The sequence below is a fragment of the Aphelocoma coerulescens genome, chromosome 28 (genome assembly GCF_041296385.1).
Source record: "Aphelocoma coerulescens isolate FSJ_1873_10779 chromosome 28, UR_Acoe_1.0, whole genome shotgun sequence".
In the NCBI taxonomy this organism is placed as follows: domain Eukaryota; kingdom Metazoa; phylum Chordata; class Aves; order Passeriformes; family Corvidae; genus Aphelocoma; species Aphelocoma coerulescens.
The window spans coordinates 6,716,772-6,743,485 of NC_091041.1; the positions used below are offsets into that span (position 1 = coordinate 6,716,772).

Consider the following 26,714-nt stretch of genomic DNA (forward strand, 5'->3'; position numbering starts at 1 on the left):
GAGAGCAACAACTCTTTAATAAATTAGCAAAATAAACAGCATTTATGTATATATTTATATTCCATTGCTGCATCTCCATGGATCACAGGAGTTAAACCAATGTTGATTCCCAAGTCCCACGGCAGCACTGATCTTGTGGCCTCAGTCCAGGTACCCCCAAGGCAATGATCAGCCTTGTGGTACTTAAAAACCTAAAACCACTGAGAAATAAAACAGCTTTTTCATAAGCCTGAGACACAGCTCCCAAGGGGCAAAGTGAATTACTGGGTGATTTCACCTGGCTGGCTCCAGGCAGAAGTGATTAAAAAGATACTGATCCAATTTTTCCCCCTCTTAAAAAAAAAAAGTGTTCCTCCACCCCAGAGGGAGGAGGAGGAAGGAGCAGATCTATTGCATGGAAGGATTATCAATTTAACAGTAAACCAGATTGATTTGCAGGGTACACATCTCTGATTGTTGCAATGGCCAAGGGTGGAACTGATCGAGTATTTAGGTCATGCATCAGCTGATCCTGAATGGGGGTCCCTCAGTCCTCATCCCGGACGTACTGCCCGGCCTCCCAGCGCTGGGCCATGACGCTCTTGTGGCGAAACACTCGGGTGCTTTCCACCACCTGCAGAGACCAGAACGTGCAGGATTTTATAAAGAAGAGACTTTTATAACGATCTGCCCCCCCACCAGCTCCCCAACCCACTCTGCCTGATGTAGTGTCCACCCAGCTGGTGCCTGTGGGAGCCAGGACCATCCTGTCCACCCCTGTCCACCCACAAGCCTCCAGGAGTGAGGGGAGCTGGGGAATGTGGGAGGTGTCAGGGCAGGGTGAGCAGAACCCCCGCATTCGTGAAGGGCTTTACCTCTGTGTTGACCTTGTCAATGGGTTCAATGCCTGCGTACTGTGGAAAGAGGAAAACACGATTAGATAATGGCAGCCTGGCAGGAGAATATCCAGGGGCAGCTGGATCCAGCCCCCGGTGGGGGCACAGGAGAGTCAAGGGAAGGCAGCAGATGCAGTCATGCCCTCCCTGGGGTTGGGGGAACAGTTCAGGCCAGGATCCCCCACAGGAAGAAGCTGCGGCTCCTCTCCAGTCCCACCCAGTGCTGGCAGCCCTGGACAGCAGGTGTTGCCTGGGGGGCCCCTTGATGGTGCCACCGCTGCCGCGTCTCCCACCGAGCTGAGCAGCTGGATCTCGAACTCCAGATGGGAGTCAGGAACAGACACCTCCAGCCCCAGAGCCACCAGTCTTCCCCCAGGCTCAAGCCTCCCAGCCACTTGGCACAAACAGGGTGGGCATGTTCACCTTTCCATCCTCCTTCACCCTCCTCCTCTGCTCCTCGAAGGGGCTGGAACGCGACGAGTCAGGGGTGAAGGTCTCTGCGCTGCCCTGGGAGGAACTGGTCACTCTTAGCGGGGTGAAGGATGAGATCAGCCCCAGGACCCCCGTGTGGTGTGAGGCAGGAGAGGAGGCAGGAGACCCGGACACTGAGTAGCTGCCACTGGCACCTGAGGCAGCTGTGAGAGAGAGAGCATTGGGGGGTGAGGGACCTCAGTTCCACTCCCAGGGGGTGGAGACCTGCAGGAGTGTCAGGCCCCTGCCCCAAACCTGCCTCTGCGTCAGGTCCAGCAGGTTTGGTCACAGCCGGGACCCCACGCTTGGGCCCAGCCAGGGACTGCAGGAATAAGGGGCAAAATGCATTACCTGGGCCCTTCCAAGCCCTTCCAGCCCTGTTTGCTGCCATAACATGACACAAACTCATCGAGACTTGAGCGGCTCTGGAATCCTGCAGAGCCTATCCCTCCTCAGCAGCAGCTCTCCTGCTGACTCCAGTATGCTGGTATCAAGCTCTCCCGGGACAACTTGTTACCAGCACACAGGAGTCCGTACAGGCATCCCACAAAATCATTTCTCTGCCACTCTGTCCCTCTGCTCCCTTACCAGAGCTGTGCCGAGAGCGGGAGCCCTCCTGGGGAACACCGTCGCTATAGGTGTCCGTCAGCCGCTGCCGCCGCCGCCGCTGCTCCTGGAGCTCCTCTTCCCTCTGCAAGTCACTCCGGATCTCCTCCTCAATCAGCGCCGACGTCCGGGGCTTCCATGTCCGCAGGCGGTACTGCTCCTCCCGGCCATCCTCCCTCCGCAGCGGGCTCTGCGTCCCCATGTCCTCCACGAAGGACACCTTGGGCTTCCAGAAGGGGAGGGAGAAGTACTCTCTGGACAGGACAGCAGTGCTGGCGGGGCTCGGGGTGGAGCTGGGAAGCTTTCCTCCCCAGGAATCCTCGCTCCCCCATGTGCTGGTGCTGGCGGAAGCGTGCTGGGACAACAAGGGCTGCTCCCGGCTCCTGTCGCTGACGGAGAAGCGCGGCTGGGACAGCTGGAAGTGCGCGATGCTCGCTGTGTAGCTGGGAACGCTTTTCCCACCCCTGGTGTCTTCTGCAGGTCTGGGGCTCGAGGGCTGCTCCACCACAAACTCTTTAAACCAGCTCCTCCTCTCCTCTGCCTGCTTCAGGGGAGTGGGCTTCTGCGGGGGGGCTTCCTCCTGCTCAAACACTCTCTTGCGCTCCTCCAGCTCCTGCTGCGTCCCCCTGTCATATGCCCCCAGCAGCCTCCCCTGCCTCTTCAGATCTTCCTCACGCTTGGCTTCCTGTTCAATTTCCCTCTGGACATAAAGGGAAGCGCGGCCTCTGTCCTTCCCTTTCCTGCCTGGGCCGGGAGATGAGTGAATGTTGAGGACAGGCTTGGTCTGGATCTCCACCAGCTCGCTGCTGGAGGTCAGCCGCTGGATCCCCCTTTCCTTCCAGAGGTTCTCCTCCCTCTCCATCGCCATGCGGATCTCCCGCTCGATGGGTGTCTCGTTGCTGACCCTCGTCTCCTTGTCCAGCCCGTTGCTGCTGGCCCTCAGATCCACACTAAGGGTCTCGTTGGAGGTGCTTCCATCGCTGGTGTAGCCTGCAGTGGCTTCATTATACATCTCACCCAAGCCAGAGTCCAGGTCTTCTCTGGACCATGCTTTGGTCAGGATGGACATCTTCCCAATGGGATACAACCTTTCCGTGTGAGCCTTTCTGGGAGCATAAACCTCATCTTTCTTGGGTGTCTTGTATGAGGACACACCATAAACCTCATAAACACTCTGGTCTGTCCTGCGCTGGCTTGATGCCTCGGCACTGCCGTAGCCTTTTGTAGCCTTTGTGGCCATCTCAGGGCTGTACCATTCTTCCCTGGAGACTTTTGTCACTGACTCTGGCCTTGGGGACATGGCCTGCTGCCCTGGGCTGAAAAATGAGCCTGGGTTGGTCTTCTCCAGCATCAGGAACTGCTGCCGAGCTGCAGAGAAGTTGATCTGCTCTGTGTCGATATTCTCAGGGTCAACGGGCGTCACAGCCCTGCCTGGGCAAGGTTTATCAAAGCAGATGGCAAAGCTGGTGGGGACACTGCCTGTGTGCCCGCCTTCACCTTGGCTGCCCACGCCGGTGCTGATGGAGCTCAGCTCATCCATGGAGCTCCACCTCTCCGCGATGGTGGAGCTCTTCCTCATCACCTGGCTCCGGATGACTTCTTTCCTCTCATCTTCGAGTTCCCTGGCTTTCTCAGGTGAGATGCTGGGTGGCGGGACCCTGTACAGGTCTTGCTCCTCGTCATCGTAGAGCTTCGAGGGTTTCCTCTCGCCCTTGTAAGCCCGAAGGTCGTACAGGCTTCCCGATCTCACCACCTCTAGCTTAGACTCCCTGTCCGGGGACGGGGTCCAGACATCTCTTCCACTCTCCAGGAAATACGAGGGTGACTGCGACCTCCTCTTCCAGCTGTAGCCATTTTCCACCCTCTGGGTGCTGTGCTGGGCAGAGCCAAACACATCATCGTCACTGTTGGCCCTCAGGTCTGCCAGCGAGTCGTGCCTGTGTGAGGCCTGTGGGAGCTGGAACACCAGGTGCCTGGTGACTCTGTCCATCTCCTGGGAAGAGTCACCCCTCTGCCAACCTCGTCCCCAACAGGGACCACTGCTCAGCTTCGAGGGCACCCTCAGAGTCCCAGTTCAGTGGAGGCCAAGGGTCTGGACCTAGCTGGCCCTGCAAGCAGGAGGGGAGAGCAGCCATTAAGAGCAGCGGAAGGAGCAGAGGTTGGGGTGCAGCCCCTCTCCCAGCCTGGTACCGTTGTCCTTGGCATGGGACAGACACTGTCACACCAACCTGCCCTGTGTGGGGCAGGAGCAGCCACAGCACAAAGCACCATTCCCAGCAGGAACTGCCACAGAGCCCAGAAGCCTGTCCCACCTCTGTCCCCCAGCCTGGCTGGGTTCTGAGGGAGCACAGCCAAACCCGCCACAGGCAGTCAGTGCTGCCTGCACCACCAAAGGCAGCAAGACGTCAGCCACAAGCTCCTGGTGATGCCACATCCAGCTTGGCACTGCTCTGGGCATGGACAGCCTCGGGCCTCTCCACATGCACAGGGCAGGGAGGGACAGGGAGTGCTGGCAGGGAGAGGCAGTGCTGGTGCCTGGGCCACCCCTGCCTGGAACATCTCCTCACACATTCACCGAAAGTTGCCTCCAAGTAGCCCAGCTCTAGAAACAGCAGGGTCATAAAAATGGTTTAATGGCTCATAAAACGAGGGGACTTTAACCCCCCTGGCACACAGGGCAGGAGTGAACGGCCCCAACCTCAGGGTCAATCCTCCAGTGCTGGCTGGTCCACAGCTGGCTGGGACAGCGGGTGCCAGACAGGGAGGGGCAGCACAGGTGGGTCCCCCATGAGACAGTGGCTGCCAACACATCGCAGGTGCCACTCCTGGCTCCAGAACTGGTGACACAGATGTCACCCGTGGACAAGCCAGCTATGCCTGGAGCTGGCACCACATCATGTGCCACTATTTGCTGAGGTTTAGCCACGGCTTTGCTGTCACCTGTCACTGCTCCTGGCTGGGCTCCTGTGAGCCCTAGCAGGTCAAGGTGTGTCACCACTGGGCAGCGCTCCCAGGCACTCACGGCCTCCTGGGACTATGCAGCAAAATGAGAGCAAGGCCACGGTGATGGCAGGGGCAGCCCAGAGCCTGGGAGCCGCGGTACTGGCAAGCGCATCTCAGGGTGAGGCTCGCCCAGATGGAGGCAGGTGCCCGGTGTTCCCTGCATCCGGAGCATTCTGGCCCATCCCCAGGATGAGAGCACTCCGTGCGTGCCTCCTTCCTGCAGCGGCACCGGTGACCGAGCTTCCCCTGCTCACCTCCAGCCCTCCCGGGATTCACCACCCTCCCACAGAGCAAGCGGGGCTGGGCCCCAGCCAGGAGCTTTTTAAACCTTTCCTGGGGCAGGAGCACGTGGGTCTCATTAGCTGGGACATCCTGGCCAGCCCCAGGCGATGCCTCACCGCTGGAGCTGCTGCCCAGCCCCGTGCCCAGCCCCGGTGCCTCAGCCTCTCTGCCTGAAGCCGTGCCCGGCTGAATTGCCTTGTTAATTCCCCGAGCTGTGATTCACTCTTGCTCTTTTATTGCCCCCAATGACCTGGATAATGAAAACCGTCTGCCCACGACTCTTACCATGTTTGGGGGGGACAAAGTCCCAGCTCGAAGGGGATCCCCTCACTGGGGAGCGCTGGTGGCTGGCACAGGAGGGGAGCAGGGACAGGGAAACCAGCCGGGCTGTTATCAGGGCTCCCGGCCGGCTCCAAGCAAGCTGAACGGCCCCTCCCAGAGCTGCACCAAAAACATTCTACCTCCCTCAGCTCCATCTGGTGCTGTGGCACTGCAGGGCCTTGGGGGTCCTGGGCTTCTCCCCCCATGCTGGGCTGCCCCCGGCATAGCCAAGCACCATGGCAGGGTCTGGGCAGAGCAGATGACATTGCCACCAGTCTAGCCTGGGACCCCCACCATGAGGAGACATCTGGGGTGCTTTCCAGGGTCCCCCCATCTCGGGGGTTCTGCACAGGCCTACAGAGCTGCAGTGCACCCACCCTGTGCCCACCCTGAGCCAAGGGCTGCCCGCGGACTGGCTGATGCACACAAACATCCCAGCACATGTCCAGTGTCCCTCTGCTGCCCATCCCAGAGAGCCCCAGCCCTCACTGCACACCCTCGCTGCCAGCATCCCTGTGTGGGCACCAGTCCCTCCAAGGCCAGGGGGACACAGCATCCCCCCACTGCCCGGTGCTGCCCTTGCCCCCGACCACGCCGCACTTACTGTCCAGGGAGCCGTCGGGGCAGGGGTCCCCATGCTCCGGGGAGGCCACACGGGGCACCCAGCTGATCCGCGTCTGCCGGGGCGTGGCCGGGGTGGCTGCGGTGGGGTGGGGGGGGGGTGCGGGAGGGTGGCTGCGAGGCCCTGATAAGCTCAGCACCAGGGAGTCGTGGGCAATTCCAAGAACCACGTTGGGCTCAGTGCCCTGTCCCCAAATTCCTGTGCTGCCGTCACCCAGAGGGCTGCCCTTGGCCCCGATCTGTGGCACACGCTGATGCCCTGACGTGCCAACGTGCCCATGTGCCCCAACGTGCCTGTGCCTCAATACACCAGCACGGTGCTATGGCCATGCAGCCACAAACCTTCCTCCAGGCGCCTTCTGCTCTTCCATGAACGCAGCTACGGCACCCAGGAGCCCTGAAGCTACAGCGAGAGCTGGATGTCAGCTCTCCCCCACACCCTGTGCCCCAGGGGTGCCAGGAACAGCCCGGGCTCTCCTGTCACACTGCCGATAACCCCGTGTTTGCACAGGCGGGTGCCCTCGCTGCCACAGCAGCCCTGGCACTGCCAGTCCCAGGTCCTCCCAGCAGGGCAGCTCCCTCCTTCCCTGGGGACCCTGCACCTGGTCTGGATACCTCTGGCACCTGCCAGGACAAGGGAAGGACCGTGGCACAGTGTCCTTGGTGCCCTCAGCGCCTGGATCTGGCTGGATCCCAGTGGAGTAGGCGACATCACCAGTGCCCAGAACTGCCCTCCCTCCTGGCACAGGGTGTCACAGCCGAGCGGGCGATGCTGTGCCAGGACGCTCAGCCCCGCGCTGTGCCAGTGGCTGGGGCAGGACATCCCTGTCCTTGTCCTCTCTGCCCCCCACTGGAAGCCCCTCCCGGCCCCCCTGCTGCCTGAGCACGGCACTGGTGTCAGGCAGACCCCGGCTCGCCCCAGCTATGGGTGCTGGGGGTCCCACTTACCCCTGCCCAGCCCCTTGGTGCCCCCGTTCCCGCTCAGGGCTGGCGCTGGCTGGCCTGGGCACGCCGGTGCGCTGCGACTGCCAGGCTGTTCTGCGTTTCCGGGCAGGTGAGCGGAGCCTGTTTTACCGTGGGGCTGAGCCAAAGTCCACAGGTGATGCCAAGGAGCCAGGAGCACTCCACGCCCGCTGCAGGGCGTGTGCTGGCACCCCAGCTGGCACCGGGCAGGGTTGAGGCCCCACCGCCCCAGGAAAGAGCCCTGGAATCCTGGCCCTGGGCAGAAGCAGGACCTGCACCAGCCTGGGGATGGACAGAGACCCACGGCCATGTGGTGATGGGACCTGGGGGCATCCAGGAAACTGGGCTGCCACGTCCCCTTTACCTGGGCAGCATCACCCATCATCCCTTTCCTCCCAGAATCCTGGGTCCCACATACCCCTTCCTCCCCACATCCTCTGCCCATGCAATGAAGGGGCAGCAGAGCCCATCCCTAACATCCCCATCCCAAACCTTCCATCCCCATCCTCCCAGGATCCCCAGCCCAGCCTCCTCCCACCCATTGGTGGCTCCAGGCTGGTTGTTCACACAGTTTATTTGCTCGGTTTGGGTGTTTTACAAACAACGGGGTGAGGGGGGGTGGGATGGGGAAGGGAAGGGAATTCAAACGGCTTCGGCACAAGTGAAAAGCTCGGGGGCACGGGAAGTGCACTTCAGCAGAGCTGGGCAGGGGACACGGGGGCTGTGGGACGGGGCAGGGACGATGCCAGGCCCACCACCCGCTCCTCTCACACCCCAGCCCCGGCCCGGGGGCCTGGTCCTGCTCCCCACCGCCCCAGGGGCCGGATTGGGCTGGGGGTCAAAGTCAACCGAGGGGCAGGGGGTGCCAAGGGCAGGAGGGAGCCCCAGCTTGGGGCTGGGGAGATTTCAGGGCCCAGGGTGGGATAGGGTGGGTGGTGTTGGCCCCTGACATGGGATGGCAAGAGGTGACATTCCCCCCAGGACTATGGGGGCAGATGCCCTGTGGCACCCAGCCCGTGCCCTGCTCTGCAGCAGTGGGGCTCCAGCGGTGGGGCAGGAGAGACCCCCCCTTCCCTGGCAGTGCCCTCCCAAAGCCCCCCTTCCCCAGCTCTGCCTCTCCCAGAGGCTGTGGGTGCCCAGCTGGGGTTTGGGACAAGGGTGGCACCACGAGCCCCCTCACTCCCCCAGCCCTGCAATGACTCTACTGGGGAGGAAAACTGCAGCCTGGCTGGTAACGGGGGGGCAACTGGGATGTCATGGGGATGGGGGGGGGGTGTCACTGCTCACACAAGGGGAATGTGGGGGAAGGAAGGCCTTCGGGGAGCTGAGCCCCATCCCTGGCTGCTCGACCAGCCGTGTCCTGGTGGGCTGGGCAGCGTGGATGCTGCTCCATTCATGTTTTGGGGGATCTCTTGGGACTTGCCCAGCCTCACAGCAACAGGTACCCTCTCACACTCGAACAAGGATCTCTACCCTGGCTGGTGGCTCCTGGACAAGTGTCTGGGCACTGCCAGCCTGGCTGCTGCATCTCAGGGGCAGCTGATGTGGGCACTGGGTGCCAAAAACAACGGGCCCCCCCCGCCTGCCCCAGTTGGTCTCAGTGAGGAGGAAACGCTGGTGCTGGTGGTGAAATCCCCACTGAAGGGCTGGGGTGTGCGGTGGGGCAGCAGGGAGGCTGCCCTCTGTGGGACACCAGACCCCTGGCAGCTCCCAGTGCCAGTACTGGGGTGAACTGGGCTACCCCACTCCCCTGGGGGACCCAACACTGCAGCCCAGGACCCCGGAACATGGCTCTGCGAAGCTGCTGCTGCTGAGTGGCAGAGGCAGGAAGGGGATGGGATGCTGGCCCACACTCCTGCTGCCATCAGGAAACACGGGAACCCCCACCCCATTCCTGTCCCACAGGGCTGGGCCCCGCTGCATTCCCCTTCCTTCTCTCGCTTCCATTGCCCCAGGAGGACACCAGCAGTGGCCACAGCACAGTTCAGCCCCCTTGGCTGGCAGAGCCCAGCGGCACCGGCAGGCAGCTGAGACAGAGGAATGGCTGTCACTGCCAGCACCAGAGTGAAGGGCTCCAACACATGAAGCTGAGCCCGGGAGGAGCAGAGAAGGCCTGGGGACAGACTGGGTTGACCCTGCAGGAGCCCCGCGTGGCCCCAGCCATTACCACAGCCGAGTATCAGGGAGGGGACGCTGCCCTCGAGGCCCTTCCCTTGCCTGGACGTGCTCCATCCTTGAGGGCGTGAGGAGCCCGAGACCACAGGGATAAGGACGTGAGATGGAGCAGAGATGTCCATAGGCAGCCAGGGGGGAACAGACCCAGGCCTTTCCCCACTGGAGAAGCGGATGATGGAGGCACAGAGGGAGGGGTTGGCATGGGGCTGGGTCCGATGCCCACCGTGGGCTGGGCTAACAGTGGGTCCCACTGGTGGCGGCTCCCAGGGAGTCATCTACGGACATAGTGTCGTCCTCCGACCCCCTGCCCGGCGGCTCCATCCTCCGACGGCGGGTGGGACAAGGTCGGTGACACAGGGAAAGGCCCCGGTGCCGGCAGCAGGTGGGGATGAGGCCGGGCCGTGGTGGGGTGGGTGCACTGTGGGGCGGGGGGGGTCACTAATAAATACCACAGGCAGCGCTGGTGGGGGCAGCGCGGGGCTGGCATCGAGCAGATGGAGCGAGCGTTGCCACGGCCGTCACTCGCCGCTGCCCGCTGCGGCCCCATTGGCACCATGTTGGATCTCCCCGGTTCTGCAGAAAAAGGGTCTGTGTCCGGTGGGGGGGAAGCCCGGTGTGCCAGGCCTGGCGAGCAGGGGCTGGGGCGGAGGGGGCTCGGCGGGGGCTCACATCACCGTGCAGCACTTGCAGCGCTGCTTCTTCACGTCTGTCTCCTGCTCGGCCTCCTTGGCATCTGTGGCGTTGGCACCCGGCTTCTGCCCACCCGCACCCTCCTCGCCCAGCGGCTGCGCAGCCGCCGGCTCCAGCGCGGTGCCGTTGGGCGGTGTGTGGTCCTTGTGTGCTGGCTCCGGCTTGCTCTCGGCGTCCTCAATCACCACCAGCTCTGCCTTGATGGTACCCTCCAGCCCCAGCACCTTCTTGGTCTCGTTCTCATCCTCCACGTTCTGGTAGCCCATGAAGATCATGGTGACGGGCTGCTCCTGGCTGGGCTCCGTCCCCTCGCCTGGTGGCACCTTCGCTTGCAGCCCCGTGATCTCCCGCCGCGGCGTTGGCTTCTGGCTGCCCGGGGCGCTGCCACCCCCCATGCCAGCCTTGGCTGGGGTCTGGCGCCCGGCAGCTTCGCTCAGGGTGGCCTCGTCCGCCTTGTGCAGGAGCTCGTCGACCTCGGAGGAGCTGAGGGGGTGGGCCCCGTTCTGCAGGGCCCCGTCCTCGGCGGTCACCGCATGCACCACTGCGGGGACAAGAGAAGGGAGGGTGAGGGGGGCTTGGGACGGGGGCACAAGATGACCTGGAAAAGCTCCTGCTGGCCTGACCCACTCAGCCCTGGCTCTTGTGTGGTCAGGGAGCAGCCCCTTCCCCTCTCCAAAGGTCCTGCCATTGAGGCTGGGACTCCCCACAGCATCCCAACCCTCCCCTCAGCGGACCTGCTGCCAGACCCTCTCTCATCACCTGGCTCCTGCCTGACAGCAGCCAGAGAGACCAAAATGAAAGCCCAACGCAAGGAGCTGTTCCTGAAGCCTCAGGCTCAGCGAGCCCTGCAGGAGCCGCGGCCATTTGCCAGGCCACTGACAGCCGGCCAAGCTGCCCATGGCGGGACAGCATCTGCTGGCGCTTGGTTTGGCCAGAGCTGACGTGACACTGTGTAGCAGGTCACCCCTGCCCCTTCGGAGACCTCAGTGATGCTCGGCAGTTGCTGCCCCACTGTGTTCCCACCACCTCCTGCCACATCCACCAGGACCACTGCACCCAGTGGCCCCATGCCCGGAGGAGCCGGGGCTCTCCCACCCCGGTGTGCTGTGCCGGCTGCTTGTGCCACCAGAGGGGGAGATGTGCGTCATGGCCAGAGCGGCCAAGGGCTTGTTGCATTTTCCACTCGACCTGGGGCATCACGTGATGGTCAGTACAACTGCCTCAGCGGGCAGCCAGCAAGTGAGGGACAGTGGCCAGCCTGGCAGGGCCAGCACGGCCGTGGCCACAGGGACGGACGGGGCTGAACAGCAGCGCTGCGCTGAGTTTTCCTTGAAGAGGCGGTCAGTCCACTCAGCCACCACTTCCATGGCTGGTCCTTGCCACCACGATGGTCCCTTGGGTTTCACCAGGCCCTTTGGAGCAGGTTCCCAGATGCTCCCAAAAGCAAGAGCTGCAGAGACCAGTCCCTGCTGCTGCACTTCCACCACACCTGTCAGTCACGCTCCCCGCTGCCAGCCTGCGGGACAGGCCAGAGCGGTGCTAGTGCACCTTCCCTGCCCACGGGACAGGTTCCTGAGTCTTGGACACAACAGATCCTCTTCTCTGCTCTCCAGCAGCACAGGGTCACGATGTGCAAACCAGGGCTGGCCCACCTGGACCATCCACACTATGCTGCCACGACGATCCTGCGATCCACTGGACTGCAGTCGGTGAGGGATTGCCCTCACAGAGCTGGTAAAGCTGTCAGGAGCAGCCCCCACACTTCCTCACCCTTCTGGGTGCCCACTGGGATGTTCAGGTGGCTGCTCCCTCTTCCCCTGCCCTCGACTCCTGCCAGCGGCCAGCGGCGTGGGCTGGCCCGTACCTTTCAGCTCATCCTCGTACACTTTGACCCCCTGCAGACAGTGGTTCTGGGGGAGCATGGTGGTGCTGGACAGGACCTTGGTCTCCCCAGTTACTCTGTCCTTCTCCACTGTGATCTCCACCGAGTACATGGCTGGGACACAAAGAGGACAGCGCGCGTTACAGCGGCCCCGGCCCTCCCCGGCCCTTGCTCTGCGGCTGGCGGCGGGACGGCGCGTGGCGGTAGCGCTGTGGTGCTCAGCAGGGCTCAGCAGGGCTCAGCAGGACTCAGTGGTGCTCAGCAGGACTCAGCGGTGTTAGCAAGGCGGCAGCGAGGAGCGGTGAATGGCAGAGGCGGGTGCGACATCCCCGGCACATCCCTCCTCCCGGGACCCGAGGGACTGTTGCCATCCTGGTGCTGCTGGCATCACCTTACCTCCACGGCTGCTGTGGTTCTCGGGCTGAACCATGTCCATCTGTCCAGCCAGTGAGCAGTGCTGGCCATGGGGCCCAGGCTGGGAGCCAGGTTCGTGCTCACGGAGGTGCAACCCCCACCAAGGGTGCTGGCGCTGGGACAGCCCCTCTGCCCCCATATGGGATGGGTGATTCTTGGCATCTCTCCTTCCTGCCAGTCCCTGCCAGCAGCGGGGTCCCCTCAGCCCTGTGCATGGTGCTTAGCTCCGAGGATCCCAAAACGGGCTCTGCTCCATGCTGGTGCTGTGGTCTGGTCTGAGCCACTGTCCCAAACCAGAGCAAACCCCTCCAGCAGCAGAGGCGGCTGCAGCCCCCCCAGCTCAGGCAGCCTGGCCCCGTGTGCCCCGTAGCTCCCTGTGGCAGCGGCCCCAGGGCCTTGCACAGGGTCAGCCGTGCTGGCAGCCAACACTGCTGCCTCACCCCTGCGCAGAGAAGCTGCAAACAGAGCGGGAAGGATGAAATTGGAGCAGAGACATGGAACGGGGCTGAGGTGGAGAGGCCCTGAGCCACGAACCAACCATAGGGTGGAAGCAAAACCAAACCCTGTGATTGCAATGACGGATGTTCTCTGCCCTGGGCTTGGAAAGGCATCGAGCGGCACGGCGGGGAGCGGCTGCGGTGGCAGCGAGCCGAGGGCGGTGCGGAGGGGAGGGGGAAGCAGCCTGGAAGGAGCGCTCCTCCCAGGGCAGTGGGCACCTACCCGCCTTCATCATGTCACTGCCTTCCACTGCCTTCATGGGGCTGCTGGAGACCATCTTGTCAGCTGGAGATGGAGAGGAGAGATGACTCCCTGAGCCAAAACGATCGCCTGGTGTGCCCATGGGTCAGGCCCCAGGGAGGGCAGCGTGTACCCCTATGGCTGATGCCTGGGATGGGCTCCCCCGCCGCAGGACACCACTGCCCGGGAGGGGACTTGGGGACAGGGCTCTTGTCTGTCTCTCCCCACCCATCTGGCCCCAGCCTCAGGGCAGCAGGAGGGGATGGTTGGCGCTGAACCACGGCTGAAAGGAATCAGGATTCACCTACCCTTAACTGTGCCCAGGGGACTCTGCAAAACAGAAGGGAGAGGTTACAGAGTTGCTGGGACCCACCACAGACCCGCTGCCTGTACACCCACCACCCACACACCCACCCATCCCCACCAGGGCCAGGGACCCCGAGCCCACTGCTGGCAGCCCTGCCCATGGGCAGCAGCCATGCCCACCTTCTGCGCATTGGGGACGGCCTCAGCCTTCTCCTCCTTGGCTGCTGCCTCTGCCAGGTTCTCCTTGGTCGAAGCCACTGAGCTGCTGTTCTCCAGTGTCTCCAGCTCCTTCTCCAGCCTGCAGGGAGAGTCAGGGCTGAGAGGCCGAGGGGAGCATGGGACAGGTAGCTGTGGCGCAGGCAGCCACAGCAGACCTGTGAACACAGGCCAGTGACACAGTGCGGGGGAGAGACACAAATTGTCCCCTGGGCTCACGGGGTGCAGGGAGAGACAGGCTCTGGCATGGCTGTCACTGTCTCTTTGCAGGAGAAAAGCCAATGGGCTCAGCACCAAGTGGATGGCAGAGACCCCACCGTGGGCACTGGGCAGGGGGACTGACCCCTGCACACTTGGTGGCCAGAGCGAGGCTGCTCCATCATCATTCTGCTCCTGCACGCGTCACCCGAAACCTGGTTGAGCTTTCCATGAGGGCAACCTCCTGTTCCCAGCCAGAGCCTGGCAGCACAGCCCCACTGGGATGCAGCAGAAGTCCGGGGAGTCCCCATGCATTGGCGCGGCAGCAGCTGCCCCCGGCAGAGCTCCCCCGGGCTCCTCACACGGCGCCGGCGGAGGAATGCACCGCGCCATTAGCCGGACACAAAGGCCCCTTCGTGCCTGACCCTTCTCTGCACCGATGCTCGGTAATTAGCGGCACCACCGTGACTGATTGCATTCCTGCTGCGCTGCCGGGACACCTCCGAGCCGGGGCTCCGGGCCCCCGCCTGCGGCTGCCCAGGGACAAGGGGGCTGGGCAGGGGCTGAGGCATCGCCCTCTCAGGCTCCCCCCCTGCCCCTTCTCAAGGGCTGAGCCACCACGATGGGGACGGAAGGCAGCACCCTGCCATCACGGGGGCTGGGCACCAAGCAGCCCCCCGGGGATCCCAGCCCGAGGCCCCCCACCCTGTGGCTCCCACTGATACCTGACGCAGAGGCGGAGCACAGCTGGGGATGTCCATGCTCAGAGGGGCCGCAGGGCTGGACAGGCTCTGGGTCTGGCTGCAGCCCCTGGACAAAAGCTGGCAAGAACCCAGCCAGGGTTCAGGGTCCAGGGCGAGCCCTGGCAGCACCTTGGGAGCACCTCTTCTCTCAGCAGCTCCAAGCTCAGCATACCCTGCCTTGTGCCCAGCACATGGGATCCACCTGAATCTCAGCACCCACCTGCCCAGGGGTCTCTGAAGGGACGCAGGTGCTCTCTAACTGCACCCCAACATCTGGCTCCACACCTGCCCCATTACCTCTGGATGGTTTCCTCCAGCTCCTTGGTCTTCACCTCATCCTCCTGCATCTGTTTCTTCATGGCCTCTTCCTCCTCGGAGGCAGAGGCTGGGGCCCCCTCCAGGAGCCATCTCTCCCGCAGAGCCTTGGACTGGGGAGCAGAAGGGGGTCACGGTCCTGCCCTCCCCAGCCGGGGGCTCCCCGGCGCAGAGGCAGCCTGGGGGTCCTGGGGGAACCTCACCTTGAGATGCTGCAGCTGCCGCCTGTCATCCTCGAGCTGCCGCCTTTTGTTCTCGATCTCCGTCTGACGCTTCCGCTTCTCCTGGAGGGACGGGAGCGGCGGAGCCGGGGTCGGCGCGGGGAGGGGATGGGCATCGGGCATGGCCGGGCAGGGAGGAGCGGGGCCAAGGGGCTGCCCTCGGGGACAGGGGTTTGCGAGACCAGCCTTGGGAACATCCCACGGCAAGCCCGGTATCATGTCCCTGTCCTCTCCGGGACAAACTGAGGCACTGAGGGTGTAGGGAAATTGGGGCAGAGCTTGGGCTCTGTTCACCATCTCAAAATGTCACCTTCCCCTCGGCCGGCCCCACTGAGTGAGCTGCCAGCGCGGGGGGAAAGAGCCCCGCGGCCTCTACCTCATCCCCCTCCCTCCGCCACCCGTCCTGGGGCTGCTCCAGATCATTTCAGCAGAGTCAGACCCAGCCCGGACGCGTCACCCGGTGCTTTCTCCTCTGGTCCAGAACAATTTGCCCTTTGTGCGGCCGAGATCGGCCGGTTGCCGGATGGGCTGGGCTGGGCAGTGGGGCTGCCGTGGGGCAGGGGTGGGCAGGGGAGCTGCCATGGGGCAGCAGTGGGTTCAACCAACCCTGTGCCCTGCTCTGTGCTGGGAGGGGTCGCTCAGCGCGGCCCCCGACTGCTCACTAATTAATGTAATTACTAGTGCCCATGACGGGCATGGCTGGATAGCACCATCCTCCTCAGCCCTTCCTGGGAAGGGGGGGGGGGAATCATCACTCACTTCCCTCACTTGGGGCTCGTCAAGGCGCTGCTTCGTTAATTAAACCTCCCAGCTGCCTGTTGCTTGCTCTGTCCCTGTTTCAACCGTGCAGCCAAGCCGTGCCGGCTCTGACACCCCAGGAAGAGCCCCCACAGGGACACACTGGCACAGGCCATTCTGAGTCCTCATTCAGCTGCTGGGGACCCCTGGTCTGGGGCTGAGCACCTGCACCAGATCGCCTGCACCTGCACCCTCCTCCCCGCTGGTGTCTGCCCCATGTGCTGCAGGTGATGGCTTGGGGACATGGGGACGCTGGCCTGAGCAGGGACTCACCGCGATGGCCTGCAGCCTCTCCTGCTGAAGGGTGCTGGCCTCCACGACCCTGCAGAGAGCAGAGAGTAGCAGTGAGGGGTGACACCAGCAGCAGGTGACTGGGACAGCATGCAACCAGCAAACCACTCTGTGGCACACAGACAAAGGTTGAGCCCTTCCCTTCCACCGGCCGTTTCCTCCTGCTACCCTGGAGCCAAGCACCTCTCACCTGCATGGCTCCTCCAGGCACCCTTTGGCCCCTGTCCTGCCCAAATCCCCTGGGACAGGCGCCTTGCCCAGCACCTGGAGGACTCATCTCATCCGGACCCACTCCTGCCGTGGCGCAGATGGAAACCGTGACCACGGAGGGGCTGGAGCGGGACGCTTCTGGCCGCCCCTGCATTCCAATCTGGCTCACGCTTTCCATTCCAAGCCCATTCTTGGCTGCTGACACCTTTCCCGGACAGTGACCTTTGCGGGCTGCGCACACAGGCACACGCACGCACATGTGCACAGACACACTCAGACACACACAGGACAACAGGCTCTGCTCCCGGTGGCATCCGTGTTCCGGGCCCAGCACCTGCCTCTGCAGCACGGGCTGCCACAGCCATGCCAGGGATGCTGCCGGTGGTGGCTGCCTCTCTGGCCCCGTACAGCTCTGCCAGGTGCACCCAGCCCTGGAGTGCTGCAAGGAGGGGTCGTCCCCCATCCCTGCAGCCACCTGCCCATGTACCTGCCTTCCTGTGTCCCCGTGGTGTGGTGACCCGGGCCAGTCCAGCCAGCAGCACAGCCCCCGGGGCCTGGCAAGAGCCCCCATGCCACGGAGCACCAGGTGCAGGTTCAGTGCCCGGAGCCGCAGCGGGGCTGGGGTGGCTGGCGGGGCCGGCTGGGACCAGGATGCTCCAGCGCCACAGGAGCCGCTGGCTGCTCGCCAGACGGTGTTAACGAAGTGCTTAAGCTGTGGCAGTAATTAGGGTGGGAGGCACTGAGGTATTGTCAGGCGATGGATCATCTCCACTTGCTTCCTAGAGCAAGAGACAGAGAGGTGGACTCTGCGCTCCCAGGAAGGGAGTTTGCCGAAGATGGTTTTACACACAGGGTGGGCTCGGAGTGGTGAGCCCCACGCATGACACCCTGGACTCTGATCTCACATGCCAGCCACATGTGTGTGCCCTCACACGGGCTTTGCCACAACTCAAACGGGCTCTGCAGGGTGAGAGGAGCCCCTGCCCCCGCCCGCTCCCTCCTCGAAGCCAGCAATTAACTGGGAGCTGCTCAGAGCCGCCGTCCTCCCCTCACCCCGCACCCTGGGGATCCCTGCGATGCGCAAAATCCAGGCCAGGAAAACAAACCGGGAAGGTGTCGCTTTTGTGGTGGTTATTTTCGTGCTGTTTGCAGCGACGCTGTGACTGTTCCACCGGCGCAGGCGCACGGCACCACTCGCACACCCGCGTGTCCTGTGTGTCCCTCACCAGCCCCACAGATCCAGGGCTGCCTTTCATCGTGGGCTCCCTCCTGGTGTGGGGCCACAGGTCCCCTCAGTCCAGCCCTTGGCACCCCACACTCGCAGGGCGTTGAACTGGGCCCTGTTTCTCTCCCGGATCTTGCCCTGTTCGATGGATCCAAACTTTTACAGCATTCCTGAAACATTCTGTTCTGCTTTTCCTCCCTCCTCCATCCGCTTTATTTTCCATTATTTGCTACAGTCTCCACATTCCCAGGTCAGACGCCAGGAATCTTCCTGGCCCAGGGAGAGACGCAAAACAGGCTGGATGCCCCTCGCTGCAGTCTCCCAGCCTGCTCAGCCCCTGCCCTGGGGGCTCTGATCCATCGAGGGGGCCTGAGCAGGGACCACCCCGGCACCCCCAGTCCCTGCCTGCTGGGACCAGGCACTGAGGTAGAGGCAGGGAGTCCCACGCTCCCCAACAGCCCCAGCCTGCCTGGATGACCTGTCTCTGGGGGTCGGTGTGATGGGGCCCCGCTGCCGCCGGCCCCGGTGACTAATGGAGGCGGTTCCCTGGCAATGGTTCCCTAGCAACAGCGCCATGGCAACAGCGCTATGGCAACGGGCGAGTGCCAAGGGGATGTGGGGGGATACTTGTGGTGGCAGAGGGACCAAGGGGCCCCCCGGGGCTGGGACGCTGCTCCTCCGGCCTGGCACCCTGGCAGCACTGGCGGGCCAAAGCCGTGGCATCGCTGGGGCCTCCTTAGGGGGTTCTGGTGCTTCCAAAACATCCTGGGTGCCAGGAAGGGTGGGAAGGTGATCCTGGGGCTGCTGAGCTCCTCAGAAACCACCAGCCCAGACAAGGAGCAGGGAGAAGGAGCAGGGACATGGGGGATGATGCCCTGGGAGCTCCCAGCAGCAGTCCCCAGCCCTGAGGCTGGACCCACACACACATGTGAGCGCACACGCGCCCGTGCACGCGCCCACGCTCTCCCTTGGCTCTCCAGCTCTTTCCAGCCCTGCTGATGCTGCCGTTTCCCACCATCACAAGGGAAGCCCGTGACCTTTTGTCTCCTCCCGCCTGACATGAAACAATAATGTTTATTTGCCTTCCTCTGTTTTTTCCCATTAGCTCATCCAAATGTGCGAAGAGCCGTTTCAAGCTGCTCCTCTGCCCTCCTGACCTCCGCTCCCTCCCCACCCGCTCAGCTCCAAGCTGGGGGAATGCAGGAGAGCACCCTGCATGGGCACCACCCCTGCACAGGCCCCGGGTCTGTGGTAAAGGCGGCAGTGGAGGGATCAGCACTGATTTACAGCACCGTTCCCATGCCAGGAGCCAGGCCCCTCGGCTAGGCCCGGAGAGACGCGGCCGTGGGGAGGCTGCAAAGCTCTGTCACAAAGCCACGAACAGCGGGGCCGGGATCGAACGCCCCCGATGGCAGGCACAGGAGGGAAGGGAGGGGAGGGGAAGGGAGGGGAGGGGGCTGCTGCAGCCGCCCGGGGGCCGCCATGCATCGACCATGAAGGCAAATGCATCAGCGGCAGCGGCGACGGCGAGGAAGGCCAGAAATCTGCGCGGCCAACGAGCAGCGTGCCCAGCACAGGGTTGGGACCGTGCTCAGGTCCTGGGACGGGGCGGGGGGCTGCTCCTGCCCTGCCCCACAGTGTGGCTGCCTCCCCCTGCGGCTGCTGCATCACCCCAGCACCCATCCCACTCCTTCCCGTGCTCCCACTGCCTGCGCAGCCCGAGCCATCGCCACTGTCCGGGGAGGGGACAGGGACGGAGGGAGGAGGGGGGAGGAGATGGCAGCCCCAGGCTCCCGAAAACGCAGATGCATTAGAGCAAGCGGAGCTGCCTGATTGATTTTTCGGGCTGAGACGTGGGCTGGGAGTGCCAGGAGAAAATGGATCCCATGAATATTTGATGAACGGAGGCTTGGGGAGGGAGTTTGATTGGAAAATTACAGATCTTTCAAACAATGGTTCAAGTGCCCTCCAAACACTTGGGTTTCCAGCTCCCTTCCAGTTAGAGGAGCAAGGCTTCACCAGGAAACTCCCCCCACGATTCATGAATGAGAGTGGAGCTGGCCGCTCCCCACACCCAGCAGCACCAGCTGGCCAGGATGGGCAGTCCTGGAGCTGGCCAGGATGCGGCACCTGTCTCCTGTCACCAGCCATCACTGGGTTCCTGTTCTTGCGTGGCAGCGTGGTTTTCACAGCAATGCCATGAACACAGGCACACATGATGTTCCAAGGAGCCAGCAGGAACATGGATCCTGGCACAGGCACCCCTGTGAGCCCTGACACCCACGGGGAGCTCAGTTCTCGGCACCAAGCCCAGGGGCTGGGCCCAACCCACATCCAGCCACACTCCACCAGGAAACACCTGTCTGGAGCAGGATCCACCCGGCTCCTCTCCCTCCTCCAGGCTCATCCTTGCCCCTGACGGTGGCTCCTGTCTGGGACCTGGGGGCTGCTTGTCTCCGGATGGAGTGAAGAGACTCAGGAATCTGGGCTGTGCCTCCAGCCCCAGTCCTGGTGCCTCCACTCAACCCTGTCCCAGGGCACAGCACCTCCTCAGCTTTCCTCTGGCACCTCCACTGCTGGAGCCCCAGCACGGCTCCCAGCACAGCTCCCAGCACAGCGACAGCCACATGAACCCCCACCCCCCAGGGAAAGGGGCTGTTTCTGGCCAGGAAGCAGGAACACTGACACCGGCAGCTTCCCAGGAAACCTGCTCCAGTTCCTGCCAGCAAGGCAGGTCCAGCCGAGAGGCCCCGTCTTGCAGCTGAACTCTGAACCCCATGATCTGCCAGCCCCAAGCAGGGCTGGGTGCTGTTGTGGGGCCATCTCTGGTGGAGATTTATTGCCTCCTCTAGGACAGCTGGGAAGGGTGACAGTGCCGTTCCTCTGGCTGCACACAGGGACAGGACAGATCTGACCCCTTCTGGCTCCCTGCACGTGGCCAGGAGGCAGCGGGGTCTGGCCTGGGTTTCGCTTCTCCCTGGATGCCAGCAGAGAGCAGGGTCTTGAGTCCTTTCCCAAAGGATGCACGGGTTATTTCTCAGGTAGAAATCTCCCTCCTTCCCCTGGGTGCAAATGTCAGCTTCGGATAAGGGTTGGGAAGGCAGGACCAGGAGAGCCCTCTCTCCAAGGAGACCCTCAAAGCCAAGGGGAGAGCAGCAACTGAGACAAACCACCAGAGCAGCCAGATGTGAGATGCAGGATCTCCAGCTGCTCATGAACACTTGACAGCAGTGGGAGCAGAGGGCACATGAGCAGCTCCAGTGGGACCAGCCCAGCCTTTACCAGAGTTGGAAAGTTTCTGCCAAACCCCCCTTGGGCACCAGTGGATTGTGGCAGCCAGGACCCTCCTCCAACTACAGCTGGTGCCAAGGAAAAACGGGAGCCAAGGCAAAGGCAGCAGTGCCCACTCCAACACCCGTTGGCTGCTGGGCCAACAGCAGGGCAGCACCTTGCCATGTCCCCAGCTGTCCTGGGACCCTCCTAATCCTCCAGCCCCACGGCCAGGCTCTGGAGCTGAGTGGCTGGGAGGGTTGTGTTGTTTTGCTTTGTGGCTGTGCCCCTCACCCGGGGTCACTCGCGGAGTTTCACTCCAAAGAAAGAGACATTGGCAGGTCCAGTGCATGGAGCGGGCAGGGGAAAGCCTTTGCACCCCTCCACGGGTGCAAATGAGGTGCTGGGAGGGTCGGTTCAGAGAGGGGTGAAAGGCAGCGTGTGGAGCACAAGGGCAGGAGCCACCATCCTGTCTGGCACCATCCCCCACCTCAACCCCAGCCCTGGATGCCTCAGGAGAGCCCGAGTCCAGCCCGGCAGCTCCTCACCCCCTCCCCAGGGCACGTCACACCCCTCGGCTCTGCCCTTCCCCTCGCTGCTGCCTTTTGGCAAATCACGCACGTTTTCCTCCCCAAAGAGGCTCTTTCCTGCAGGGACTGAGGCGCCGTGGAGCTGCCCGAAGCCGTGGCCCTGCCTTGGCCAGCTCTCCGGCCCCTCCAGCAGCACAGGGAGCACTCTGCCTCCTCAGTCCCGCAGCTGCTGCACCCCAATCTCCAAAACATCCCCACATCCCCACTGGCTCCCCCAGCTCAGTTCCACCCCCAAATCGGCCAGAGCCCACCCTGGCCCCAGGACACCCCCCCCCCCCTTGCCAGTGCCCCATGGCCTCTTGGGGCTCTCAGGTGGGAGACAGGCAGTGGCGAGAGGGACCTGTTGAGCACGCGTTGTCTCGGTAGCCAGTGGTAAGTGGATCAGTGCAAGGTGAGGAGCAGAGGGTGGCTGACCCGGAGCTGGCTGGGTGCCCTAGGAACCCCCAGTGCCAAACCCAGGCAGTGCTGGGGTGCTCGCCACGGTGGGGACCAGAGCCACGGGAGGGAAGGAAAGGCCTGGGTGAGACAGGGCCAGTGCTGGCTTGAGTACCTCGAGCAGCCACCCAGCCCTGTGCCCTCCTGGCACCAGCTGCTGGTGTTCCTGAGGGGCAAAACCAGCACACGGGTAGGACAGTCTCTGGCCACAAGCCCCTAGTGGCCTCTGCCTGCTCCGTCCTTCCCCCACCCGCCTTGCTCCAAGCTCCCAGCGACCGGGCAGGGCCCCACCGCAGCACACAAAGGATGAGGCCGGGGTCGGAGAGTGTCCATCTGTCCAGACTTCTCCGGTGGGACCCGGCTCATGAGGATCCCCTGGCCACAGCCGGGTCCCTGGGCAGGGGCTGGGGGTGCAGTGCAGGGAGGGGTCCGCAGCTCTTGCCACCCACTCACCCCACCACACGCAGCAGCAACAACAGGTTCAAAACACAAAAATAAACGCCCTCCCCACCCCCCGCTTCCTGCACCGCTGCCAGCCCCGACACCCCCCCGCACCCTCTGCACCCCTCGCACCCTCACCGGGGCCTCTGCTACTGCCCCCCGAGCCGGCGCTCCAGCACCCCACGGCGGGGCAGGGACCGGGGAGGGGCCGCACCTGCTGAGCGGCACTGGGGGGAAGGAGGCCCTGGAATCGGGGTCCCGAGCCCCAGAACCGAAGGGATGGGAGCCCCCGGTATTGGGGTCCTGAGCTTCAGTATCTGGCGGGATATGAGCCCCCAGTTTTGGGGTCACAAGCCCAGGCATTGGGGGGATGCGAACCTCACCCCCGGTTTTGGGGTCCCAAGCCTCAGCATAGGGGGGATACAAACCTCTAGTATTGGGGTCCTAAATCCCCAGAATCAGGGGGATGCGAGCCTCCGGTTTTGGGGTGCTGAGTCCCCAGGAGCTGGGGGATATGAGACCCCAGGTTCGGATTGCCCAGCCCCGGCATCGGGGGTGTACGAGCCCCCGGTACGAGCTCCGTGAGCCGGCGGAGCGAGCTTCCCGCAGTCCCGGCGCGGGGGTCCCGAGCCCCGGCCCCCGCTCCCCGGTACTGCGGTCTCGGCCGGCGGGGCCCGAGCGGACCGCGGCCCGGTGCCGGGGTCCCGGCGCGGCTCCGGTACTCACTCCATGGTCCCGGCGGCGGCTCCGGCGGGAGTGGGGGGCGGCGGAGCGGAGCCGGCGGCCGCCGGCGTCCCGGCGCTCAGGGCCCGGCGGGCGGCGGCATCCCCGGCGGGGCTGCGGGATGCGCAGGGATGTCGGGACCGCGCCGGTGCTCCCGCCTCCCTCCCGCACAGCTCCGTCTGCCGGGCGCGCCCCGCCACTGCCACCGCCCATCTCCGGCCTCGGGGCGCGCCGGGGTTTCGTCTGCTCCTGGGGGTCCCAGGCGGGTCCCGGCCCGCCACTGCCGCCACCCATCGCCCGGCCTCGGGGACCCCCGGAGCTGTGGCTGCTGCTGGGGATCCCGAAGCGGGTCCTGGCTGTGCAGTGCCCGGTGCGGGGCGGGTTGGAGGGGCTGCATTCACAGCCGCTCCGTGTGTAACCTGTCAGTGTGTAACCCCCTCCTGTGAATGCAGCCACTCCACGCTGCCCCACTCTAGGAACCACCGACTCTTTGCTCCCCCCTTTCTGCTCCCCCATTTCCCAACCCAACGGCCACAATGGGCAAACTGCCACAGGAAGCCCTAAGCCACCCTCCGTTGGGAAATCTGCCCACTGCCGGGCAAGAGCTCTGCACTTGGCTCCAGAGCAAGCCTGGCCCTGCAGTGGGGGTCAGCATGTTCCCCCACTCCCATGCTCCCCACCCTCGCACCCCTTTTTTGCGCTCCAGGTTGGTGCAGAACAGAAGGAGGAAACTGCCCCTCTGCCCACAGCATCATCCCAGAGCCAGTGGGGCTCTGGAGGGGCTGAAAGAGGCCTTGGATGGGAGCACAGCACAGTCCCTGTGTTTGTTATCCACGGCAGTCCCGGGGACGCTGTCATGTCTGGGAGATGTCCTGGGGCCCCGCTGCTGCCATCTCCCTGCGGAGAGGGGTTTCATCCCACTTAGCTCAAGACGCAAGAGGAGTCAGGGCCGAGAAACTGCTCTGCTCCCCATCTCCCACTCCGGGGGAAGCCGCATGGAGCTGCCAGGGCCCCCCATCCCCCGAATTGCACAAAGCAGCAACACCCTGAGAGGAGGAAGCAGGAGGGAACTACCCGCCCACATCCCAAGGCTCAGCCCCTGGAGGGATTTAAGCACCCCCACCCCGAGCAGCCCCAGCAGCGGTGGCAGTGGCCCACTCTGTGCCACCATGGTCACAGCTGGGCTCTTCATCCTCAGCCTGGGAGGCTCCATCCTGCTCCCAGCTCTGGCCCCAACAGGTAATGGGACAGCTGGGGTGCTAGGGCAGGCTCCCAGGGTGGGAGATAGGAACCCTGGACTCCTCCGTGGTACAGGGGAGGCCAATGATCACCTGCACCCCCCAGGCACCCAGGGGAGCCAGATCATCGGGGGAAAGGCGGCAGTGCCCCATTCCTGGCCCTTCATCGCCTCCATCCAGATGGACGGGCAGCACATCTGCGGGGGCTTCCTGGTGTGGCCCAAGTGGGTGATGACAGCTGCCCACTGTCTCATTCCCAGGTGAGCCTTGTCCCCACGTGGGACATGTGCCCCCTGGACATGTTGTGGCCCCTTAGCACCAATAACCCCATCCCAAGAGGTTAAGCTGCCCCCTCCCACCTGTGCCCCCGTGAGTCCCCCAGCCATCCTTGTCCTCCCCAATGGCCACCAGCCACAGCAGCGCCCTCTCAGCACCCCCCTGGCTGCAGGCGCAGCCCCTCGGTGCGTGTGGTGTTGGGAGCCCACCGGCTGCAGGAGCCCGAGGCATCCCAGCAGGTCTTCAGCGTGGCCGAGTCCATCGCTCACCCACTCTACAACCTCCGTGCCGTGGACAACGACATCCGCCTGCTCCGGGTGAGTCTGCACCGGGCACCCAGCAGCCGGGCAGAGGGATATCCCACAGCCCTGGGGTGCGAGAGGGAGGTGGGGTGTCCCACAGCCCTAGGGCACCGGGAGGGAGGTGGGGTGTCCACGGCCGCGGAGCACCGAGAGGGAGGTTGGGTGCCCCACGGCCCCAGGGCACCGGGAGGAGGTGGGGTGCCCCACGAGGGGCCGAGCCGACACTAGATGTCAGTGCTTCTCCGGAGAAGCAGGACCGCGCCATGGGATGTGATAGAGGCACTGAGGACACACCGACTCTGTCCGGATCGGCAGCTCTCGGGCAGCCAGTCTCTGCAGCAGACTGGGACCAGTGCAGAGGGGCTGACAGGGAAGGACCCAGCCTCTGAAGAGGGAAGAGTAGGGCCGGGGGGGGTCAGCAGGAGCAGTGAGCTGGGATGCGAGGGAGAACCAGGCAGGAGCAGCTGGGGGGCTCTGCCCCAGCAGCAAAGCCACCCCCACCCTCGCTGCCCACCCAGCTGAACAGGTCGGCCACGCTGAACGAGTTTGTGAAGCGGATCCGCCTGCCCTCACCACACATCGACCTGAAGCCCGGCACTGTCTGCTACGTGATGGGCTGGGGAGACACCTCCAACTTTGGAGACCAGCCCACCGAGCTGATGGAGACCAACACCACCATTGTCAAGCGGAGCCTCTGCCGGACGCTGTGGAGGGGCAAAGTCTCAGCCAACATGCTGTGCGGGGCCAGCCGCAACACCACGCTGCAGGGCGTCTGCGCCGTGAGTGCACCCCTGGCCCCGTGCCCCATGCTGGCCCCCACTGGGAGACCCTCAGTTCTCCCTCCCACCCCCTCATTTTGCAGGGTGACTCCGGGGGACCCCTGGTCTTCAAGAAAAAGGTTTATGGCATCGTCTCATTCTCTGGGGAGAGATGTGGGGACCGCCGCTTCCCCGACATCTACACCAAGATCTCCAACTACATTGACTGGGTGCATCACATTGTGCGAGGGTCCCGCCATCAGAAAGGGTGGCTGAAGCCCTAGCATGGCTGGGAGGGAGTCCGGGGGGCAGGCGGGCTGTGGGAAGAGGGGCCGAGACGTCTCATGGGAGGGGAGAAGAGGGCTAGAACTTCCACGTCCTCCAGCTCTGGCAGGGCTGGGAGCTGATGCTCCAGGCTCCTTGACCCAGATCAGGGCAGGAGCCCCCCTCTGCCCATTGGCAAGGGGTGTTATGTCCCCCCTAAGCTGCACCAGAAGCCCCTCATGCATCCTCTCACAGTGGCGACATTTACCTTCCTCAATAAACCCTCAGTCCCCATCCCACTGCTCCCCCTCTGTGTTTTGGTCTCCCTTACTTGTCCTGGGCACGGGTGGGTGGGTGGAGCAGGGGGTACAGGAGGAAGGAGGGGAGTGCAGCCCCTACCCAGGACCTGGCCCTGCCCCAGAGGAGCCAGGATCTGCATCCAGGTGCTGCCACCCCAGCAGCATCCCCAGCTGCCTTCCCGCCGGGGTGTGGCTCCCCATCCCGTCCCACCCCGTCTCATCCCATCCCGCCTCATCCTGTTCCATTCCGTCCCACACCGCACCCTCCCCACCGCGCGACGTGACCCCCCAAAGAGGGGAACCACAGACTCCCCCCGGGGGCAGGCGGGCTCCCAGCTGCGCTGGCGGAGCCCACAGGGATCCCGTCGGGAGCCTCACCCGCCTCCCCCGCGTGCTGACGGGGAGCTGGGTGCCCGCAGTGGCCGGCAGACGTGTGCCGAGCTGCTGCTGGGTCTCGGCTGAGACACGCGTGGCTCTGCCCGGTGTCTCCGGGGACAGACCCAGACGTTCCCTGCTCCTGGATGTTTGTTTTATCTGCAAATTGCTGGCACGCC

General features: G+C 63.9%; 3 protein-coding genes across 7 annotated transcripts; 1 reads left to right on the forward strand and 2 right to left on the reverse strand.

Moving 5' to 3' along the window:
• MISP (mitotic spindle positioning) lies at window positions 1-6,245 on the reverse strand. 3 transcript variants are annotated; one of them, XM_068996935.1, is made up of 5 exons: window positions 6,163-6,245; window positions 1,935-4,060; window positions 1,299-1,510; window positions 855-893; window positions 1-613 (listed from the first exon to the last, which is right to left on the reverse strand). In XM_068996935.1, the coding sequence occupies exons 2-5, from the start codon at window positions 3,940-3,942 to the stop codon at window positions 527-529; spliced, it is 2,346 nt and encodes a 781-aa protein (XP_068853036.1). In that variant the 5' UTR covers window positions 3,943-4,060; window positions 6,163-6,245; the 3' UTR covers window positions 1-526. The 3 variants fall into 3 exon arrangements, with proteins under 3 accessions (XP_068853036.1, XP_068853037.1, XP_068853038.1); XM_068996936.1 differs by lacking the exon at window positions 6,163-6,245 and adding an exon at window positions 5,523-5,663; XM_068996937.1 differs by lacking the exon at window positions 6,163-6,245 and adding an exon at window positions 5,210-5,232.
• A 1,467-nt stretch (window positions 6,246-7,712) lies between these two features.
• PALM (paralemmin) lies at window positions 7,713-23,137 on the reverse strand. 3 transcript variants are annotated; one of them, XM_068996938.1, is made up of 9 exons: window positions 23,027-23,137; window positions 16,112-16,160; window positions 15,023-15,103; window positions 14,802-14,932; window positions 13,528-13,645; window positions 13,350-13,371; window positions 13,024-13,086; window positions 11,872-12,003; window positions 7,713-10,548 (listed from the first exon to the last, which is right to left on the reverse strand). In XM_068996938.1, exons 1-9 carry the CDS (start codon window positions 23,029-23,031, stop codon window positions 9,983-9,985), a joined length of 1,167 nt encoding a protein of 388 aa, XP_068853039.1. In that variant the 5' UTR covers window positions 23,032-23,137; the 3' UTR covers window positions 7,713-9,982. The 3 variants fall into 3 exon arrangements, with proteins under 3 accessions (XP_068853039.1, XP_068853040.1, XP_068853041.1); XM_068996939.1 differs by lacking the exon at window positions 11,872-12,003; XM_068996940.1 differs by lacking the exons at window positions 11,872-12,003; window positions 13,024-13,086.
• A 1,044-nt stretch (window positions 23,138-24,181) lies between these two features.
• On the forward strand, window positions 24,182-25,881 carry PRSS57 (serine protease 57). The gene is made up of 5 exons (XM_068997333.1): window positions 24,182-24,262; window positions 24,368-24,521; window positions 24,710-24,854; window positions 25,358-25,618; window positions 25,702-25,881. Exons 1-5 carry the CDS (start codon window positions 24,193-24,195, stop codon window positions 25,879-25,881), a joined length of 810 nt encoding a protein of 269 aa, XP_068853434.1. The 5' UTR covers window positions 24,182-24,192.
• Window positions 25,882-26,714: the final 833 nt, after the last annotated feature.

Excerpts from the sequence above, each read along its gene's own strand:
- PALM (XM_068996938.1), bottom strand. Across the intron at positions 14,933-15,022 it reads GGCAGCTGCAGCATCTCAAG|TCCAAGGCTCTGCGGGAGAG; the intron begins GTGAGGTTCCCC and ends TCTGCTCCCCAG. Across the intron at positions 13,372-13,527 it reads CCGTCCCCAATGCGCAGAAG|AGTCCCCTGGGCACAGTTAA; the intron begins GTGGGCATGGCT and ends TCTGTTTTGCAG.
- PRSS57 (XM_068997333.1), top strand. The coding sequence starts at position 24,193 with ATGGTCACAGCTGGGCTCTTCATCCTCAGCCTGGGAGGCTCCATCCTG. Across the intron at positions 24,263-24,367 it reads CCCAGCTCTGGCCCCAACAG|GCACCCAGGGGAGCCAGATC; the intron begins GTAATGGGACAG and ends TGCACCCCCCAG. Across the intron at positions 24,855-25,357 it reads ACGACATCCGCCTGCTCCGG|CTGAACAGGTCGGCCACGCT; the intron begins GTGAGTCTGCAC and ends CTGCCCACCCAG.
- MISP (XM_068996935.1), bottom strand. The coding sequence starts at position 3,942 with ATGGACAGAGTCACCAGGCACCTGGTGTTCCAGCTCCCACAGGCCTCA. Across the intron at positions 1,511-1,934 it reads CCGCTCTCGGCACAGCTCTG|CTGCCTCAGGTGCCAGTGGC; the intron begins GTAAGGGAGCAG and ends TCTCTCTCACAG. Across the intron at positions 894-1,298 it reads GGGTGAAGGAGGATGGAAAG|TACGCAGGCATTGAACCCAT; the intron begins GTGAACATGCCC and ends CTCTTTCCACAG.